This window comes from Schistosoma mansoni, chromosome 1 (assembly GCF_000237925.1).
Source record: "Schistosoma mansoni strain Puerto Rico chromosome 1, complete genome".
NCBI classification, from domain to species: domain Eukaryota; kingdom Metazoa; phylum Platyhelminthes; class Trematoda; order Strigeidida; family Schistosomatidae; genus Schistosoma; species Schistosoma mansoni.
Genome location: NC_031495.1, coordinates 49,025,525 through 49,032,946, shown reverse-complemented (window position 1 = coordinate 49,032,946; position 7,422 = coordinate 49,025,525). Strand labels below are relative to the sequence as shown.

Here is a 7,422-nt window from a genome sequence, read left to right as displayed (position 1 = left end):
TACACTGCTTCCAGGTTTTCGTTGGTGGTCTAGCTTTAATTGACTCATGCTTTCAACTATGAAAATTAAATATTTAATAAATAAATCTAGTTTTTAATGAGTCTCTAACTGGTGAAATCTCTGTAAAACAACTTAACTTTATAAATAATAATAGTAACTAAATTCACATGGTGTAGCTTACTTATATCTTCCGATTGTTATTTAGGACTACAATTGATCAGTCTCATGTTGGCGTATGTGCATACTGTGCGAACTGCCTCGATGTTGCCTAAAGTCACAAGCTTTATATGCAAAGATGGATAGTGGCTAGCAGTGGAATCTAGGACGCGCGTTTCGTCCTATGCCAACAAGAGTCTGATCAATTTCAGTCCTAAACATCAATGGGACGATTCAAACAAACAATAATAAGTGAATTTAAACTTCACCCCATCGCACAAGCGGGTGGCTATCAGGACTTAGTAGCTAAGTGGATAACGCGATGGCGTTTGGAGCGAACGGTACTGGGTTCGAGTCTCAGGGTAAACATCAATTCTGAGATGCAGTTACATCCAGCTGACGAGTCCCAAATAGGATGAAACGCGTATCCTGGATTCCACTGTTAGCCACTATCTATCTTTGCTTACAAATAATAAAAAGCATCAAGATTAAGGATTTAATAAAGTTAAAAATGAACTAATAACCTATCGATCAAATCCGATACAAAAAACACTTTATACAGCAAATCAATGAGGTATTTAAATATGAGCCAATGAATGTCAACTTACTAACTTATTAGTTTTATTCTTACTGCCAAGGTTGGATATCTTCGATTCAATTCTATGTTATGTATTGGTTGAGTACTGACATAGAAATTCGAATAAGAAGAAAAGCGTTATTCTTAACAGTCATTATTTTCTAATATTTCTCCAGCTGATATCATATGACCATGTTTACTTTCATCACTAATTGGTTGTCGACTTTTACGTTATTTTACAAAGTTGGATGACTAGTAGTTGTCTTCAAGAAGTTGTGTATCGAGATATTTTTTCAGTTTACTGATAATGTCTAGGAAACTAATGATTTACTGACTTATTTTAATTATCAGTCTGAGATATTACTATTTATGTCACCTATTTGGAACTAACAGAATGTTACAACTGAATAAAACTAGTAAAGTTAATTAAAAAAGGAAGGGGAATGAAACACATAAAGATTTATTTGGCATCAGAAACAGATCAAAACTATGTCCGAGTAAAATAGTCTTCATGGGTTTAATTTATTTTAGTTAATGGTCACATTATGAGTAAATTTAACTAAGCATCAACTAATACTCAATAATTGCTAACTTACAAATATCTTAATTTTTTAATCTATCGTAAGCATATATGACTGTTTTATGAAGTTATATTCTTGTTTAGTCCTAAAACCTTTCTCTTTTTTAATACTAACTACAAATGGACAATTTTTTGTTGAGGACTAACATTAAGAGCTGTTGTGCTGCTTCATAACACACAAATGGTGACTGCATTTATTCAGTCAAAGTTTTCTAAAGTTCATTATCTAGGTGAAAGTAAAACTGGTATTTCTTTACTTGTGTGAGCTCTTAAAAGGTATTTTTGTATTGTCACTGATACTGTTAACTAAAAGACGACTAGTAAGGCTGTATTTTAAACCCCAGCCTCTCTAACTCAATCTGAATTTTGTGCGGCCCCTCTATAGTTAATTACCAAACGATGGGTATTATAACATAACATTCACATATATGTTATTTATTTATTACGTCTCATATTGCAGTTCAATATGACACGTGATATCAACACTGAGCTGTATTAGGGTAAATTATTTTGGACATATATATATTAAAAGGATAAAGTTATCAAAAAACCTTATGGCTCTATATTCAACTGTTTTTAAATCACAGTGATCTATATCCAAATGACTTATACGCCATACAATATTTTGTTGATGTGCACGTTATTAATGTTCGTTGTAAGAAGCAAACGCCCAAAGCAGATTTTTATCAACAAAGGCTCACGTTTTCAGAAAAGTTAATGTTAGTGAAGTTTAATATCAGAACAAGTTAAGTTACATCCATTTCCAAAGGCGGTCGTGAATGTCATTTCAACCTTACTAGATTGAGTTATCGAGCTAAAAATGTGTGAATATATCACAATGTCAATTAGAGGGATTCTATGGCGGTTATTGTTTTGAATAATAGTGACTTACTTATTGTCACAGACATTTTTACTTGAGGAGGAGGGAACAATAAGAAACTGAACACTTGTAAAACAATAAATGATTATGAAAATACATTTGTTTCTAGTGGCTCATAAACAACTATCAAAAGAAGGTGTAAAGGTAAAGGAGACTTTGGTATACGATAGACCATAAAAGGAGGGATAAAAACTAGGTATTATATTTCAGATATAACAGATTTTACTAATACTGTGGTGTGGTCTACTTATATCCATATAAGTAGTATATGGTGTTGGTCAGACATAGAATGTATTTTGGCAGAAGACCGTTGAGGAAAGAACTGAAACGAAGGGCAATCGGTAGGAAAATGCATGAACAATGGGATTAGAGAAGAAACAGTGAAGATTGAGACTATTGGTTGTTAATTTGCAAATTAACTGTTTGCTGTATGGTTATCAGAATTTACTGAGATAGTCTGTAATGTTAGCTTAAATACATTCGATTGTCCCAACCAGTCGTCTTCTGTTCACCACAATACTTCAAATTAGACCTTAATAATTTAACATGCTAAGTAAGTTATAGCCTGGAGACTCAGTTTCCCAAATAAACCCGTACTCGAAACGTACGGTTTAACGTTTCGATTATGGCCGTGATGAATAAGTCAGAGCTGTACGTTTAAAGACTCGAAGTAAAGAAGTAGATACGAACATACAGAACCTAATTTCATTAGAAGAGACAATTGTTGCAGTGTACGAATGTGGTGCCTTTACAAGAACAAGAAATGTTAGTTAGAATTTAAAGCAATTAATCCGTTTGATAAATTTCGATGGTGTAATAAGAAGACGAATATTATCAGAACTATGTGATATATTAGCGCAAAGTTCACTTTTAGAGGCGAATACTTTCTCCAGATCGATGGGGTTGCTATGGATAGTGCGTTAGGACCGTTATTAACAGATATGTTCATCATGTGTTAATCTTAGTTGTCCGTGAAAGAAAGCAGGATCTGAACTGTTTATTGAATAAACTTAACACTATTCAAAACCACATCAGTCTCTCATGAGAAGAGGAGAAGAACGACTAGCTTCCCTTCCCCCTTCTAAGTAGACGAGAAGATGGCTCATTCAAAAGATCCATTTTTAGAAAACCAACGTGGACAAGTAAATACCTCAGTTATTATAGTTATTGCCTTGTACAATACAAACGGGGTTTGATAGGGTGCCTATTTAACAGGCTTGATCGTATTTGGACAAATGACGCTATTGATGATGATGTTAGATTGTTAAATAAGACATTAATGGGGAATGGCTATCCAACTAAACTCATAAATAGATGGAAAGTTCATGGTACAGTGAGACCTACTGTAGCCTTGGCAGAAAAAAGTCTGTCTACATCACCTTACCATTTAGAGGTGATTCAAATAGCCTTTTACTGAAAAGAAGGCTTAAACCAGTCATCAACAAAACGTACTGTGCAGCAAAGGTCATTATCAAAGAAAGAACAAGGTTCATGCTTCATCCAAAACCGAAAAGATATGAAAACGATTGTGTCACATCCAACTGTGTTTACCAATTTAAATGTATGTGTGGTCACACATAGGGAGGAGCAATCGTGATCTGAAAATTAGGGTGTGTGAACATGTATCAAAATGGTTGCCGAAACAAATAGAATCAAATGACCCGATAAGAGTAGAGGATAAAAATCCATCATCCTCTATTGCCAAACATATAATCGAAACAGGTCATAAGATTGATCTTAACTCTGTTTTTGTGGTACTGTATAAAAGTGTAAAAGGGCGTATACTAGGGTTTATTGAAGCTTTAGCCATACGAAAATTCAAACCCCCTTTGTGTATTCAAAAACAGTTTGTTCTCACCTTAAACCTACCCTGGTAATACTAGCTTATTATCCAGAGTGATTAGGTTTCAAATTGTTTTCACAATATTATTATCATTAAATTCATTTGGTATTGTTTGTTTGAATCTTCCCATAGATTTGTTAGGACTGCAACTGGTCAGTCTCTAATTGGCATATGTGCATACTTTGCGTATTGCCATCTTTGTTTACCATTATTATCATTATTGTTATTATTACTATTATTATTTTTATGATTATTATTATTACCGTTTCCAGTCTAGTTTACCTTTTGTTTTGATATATAAGTGTTCTTAACAAGTATATGTGTGATCAGGTTGTTCGAAATGTGTTGCGCTAATATATCACATAGTTCTGATAATCTTCGTCTTCTTATTCTATCGAAACTGTTAATTAAGGTTGAAAATAAGCATGTTAGGAATTGAGTTGTACTTTAATAACCCCAGCCCAACCTTGGCTTATGGAGTCATTAAGTTATCAATAATCATTTGTGTTACATTTTCAACTACTTCCAAGTACTTTGCTGTACCAATTAGTACTAACAATCAAATTTTTCTTGTCATAGCTAATAGGTTCTTTGAGACTCTGGTCCGACTGTCTGTACAAAAAAATTAGATCCTACGAGTAATTTCTACCGGAAAACTTAAGAAGCCAATTTTTTGAAAAAGCGGATTATAGTCACTATTATCACACATCGTTCGTTCAAATTATCATCGTTAGAAGGAATGATATTTCTATATGTAACACTTCATAAGTGCTATATTCCAGGCTGTTTATTTTTGTAATGATATTGAGGTGTCCGATTGTATGAAGTCAAATCGTACTACTTTATATTAAGTTTTATTTTAAGTACAAGTGACTGTTACGTGGTAACTTAATTTCTGTTAACACAACTTAATAGTTTCCTGTGTTATGTGATAGTTACAGACAATTTAAAGCAGCAATATAAACACTAGGTTATTTCTTCAGTTGAATAATCAACTCTACGTCTGAACAACTCTTTAAATACAACTATTCGAATAACAAGTTATCCTTAAGATAAGGGAGAAATAGAAATGTTGCTTGTGCTAGTTTTCAAATAAATTGAAGTTTAACAAAATCGTATTCATTAGAAATGTAAACCAAATGAATAAGTAGAAATCTATACTTATAGTAAGAGGTACGGTAAGACTACATACCTGTAGCTAAATGAAATCTCAATTGGGTTGTGTAGTGATAATATTATTTCAAGTAACTAAAATAATTATTGTTCATTACAATGATCAATATTTTAGAATTTATTAGTTTCAATATCATTATTCTTACTATAGAGCTGATCGTGACATTCTTTTCCTTTTTTGATCTGTAAAGTACCTTTACTTTCAGGACTCAGTAGCTGAAAGGATAACGCGATGGTGTTTGAAGCGAACGGTGCTGGGTTCGAGTCCCAGAGTGAACATCAACTCAGATGCAGGTACATCTAGCTGACGAGTCCCAAATAGGACGAAACGCACGTCCTGGATTCCACTACTAGCCACTATCCATCTTTGCTTACAATCGTTTATGTTTTTTCCAAATATATATCGTTAATTTAGGATAAACTGTTTATAAATAGATAATGATTAAAAACGGATAGTTGGATACGTATAAATTACCTTGAAATGTAACTGATCAAGAAATTATCATAGCATTCCTTCTGTTCAAATAATATTTGATTTAATCTACTAATTTTGGAGAAGATTTCTAGCTGAGGTGGGTGATTTTGATGGAGTTTTGTTCTCTGAGCTGGATGGTTTGGTCGTAGAGCTTTCATCGTCCTTCTGAGCGACATCATCAGCCACACACTTCGGGGTAGAAGTGAAGTGTTTGAATTTCTCCACATGTCTTTCACAGCTTGTCCTGTGCACCAAACCATCCAGCTCAGAGAACAAAACTCCATCAAAATCTACTAATTTTATTTGGTAATAACTGTAGGTAATTAAGATTGTTTTTGTTACCTAATATATCATAACCGTACTTGAAATATGTTATTTTATTTTTTCTAGTAAATGACACTATACTTCTTATTGTATTTGCAACGTACCTTGTGGTTGCTTGTACTAGAATTTTGCAAATAACCTATATAATAATTTTATTCATCCGTTTTTGCTGATTGTCAACAATTTTTACCATAGGTTATCATGTATTCATTGCTTCAGTTATTTAATTTAGTTGTTGTTCTGTTCATATCGGTTTGGATGAAACTATTTTCTATCTTTATTGTATATTCGATGAATCTCCTAACATGAAGAGTTCTGTTCGAAGATTGTTATTTCACCATTCTAATAGTTTTAGTATTTATAATGTCCAATTTTTGGCAAACTTATGAACTAATTTGTTTAATGGAAATGCTGATTACTTTAATGAACTTGAGCTCTGAAGCTTCTGTAAGCTGTCACTATTCAGTTTCAATGTAATAAAGAAAAATATTGCTGACGAAGCTATTCAGACATCATTACTGACTAAAATGGATAAAGTTTTTTTTATATTACATCAATGTCCAGTATATGTTGACTTAGCAGAAAAACAGATCCATTTAATTTGTAATCATATAAAACAATCAAACTCTCAAAAAATAATCTATTTGTTTGATATTACTGACAATTGCCGCTATAAAAACAGTATAACAATAATCACTATAGAAACAATTATAGTTCAGTGTTCCAAATAAACAAGGACTCATTTAAACAGTTATAACAATAGAAATAATGTGTGTAATGTTAAGTGTAACATTGTGAACTATAAAAATTTCTGTGTTTTTTAAAAAAAGTGTTGTGATTTCATATTGACTTCCATATTCTATACGTCATCAGTGAAATATTAGTAGGATTTCAGTAATGGAGCTTCAACTACTAATGTGTTACCTATCATTTGTGAACTTACAGATAATGGATCAACTCTATGAGGAATATCATATGAATGTGAAAATTCAGCACATGGTGTATTTTTTGTCCAACGACTATCACTTTTTGAACATCGACCAGATACTATTACACGATTGGAATCAGCATGAACACATAAGTCTTCAGATTTGTACATTGGATCAATTGGTATTTCAATATGAAGTCGTTTACCTCTGAAACCTTCATCAACAATGGTTAAGCCATTAATACCTGTTGAAATTTAAAAAGAAGAATTTAGAATGAGTGTTTTTTCAAAGTACTTAATAATTATAAGAAGGGGTTTTGTGGATATTATAGTAATTTTAATAGTTGAGATCATGAATCAATTGAAACCAGACCACCATGGAAAACCTAGAAGCACTGGGCTGCCGTTTCGTCCTATTGTAGGACTCCTCATCAGTGCGTATCCACGATCCCGCCTCGAACCCAGGATCGTGGATGTGCACTGATG

General features: G+C 32.8%; 1 protein-coding gene across 1 annotated transcript in view; it reads right to left on the bottom strand.

Annotated features, from left to right (window-relative positions):
• Positions 1–6,635: 6,635 nt before the first annotated feature.
• Smp_148530 (putative heat shock protein hsp16) overlaps positions 6,636–7,422 on the bottom strand; it is a gene marked incomplete at its 5' end in the record, with an annotated part of 22,917 nt that continues 22,130 nt past the window's right edge. The window contains one exon of the mRNA XM_018794690.1: positions 6,636–7,181. Coding sequence (XP_018649077.1) covers positions 6,889–7,181 — 293 coding nt within the window. The 3' untranslated portion in view covers positions 6,636–6,888. The remainder of the gene's footprint in view (positions 7,182–7,422) is intronic.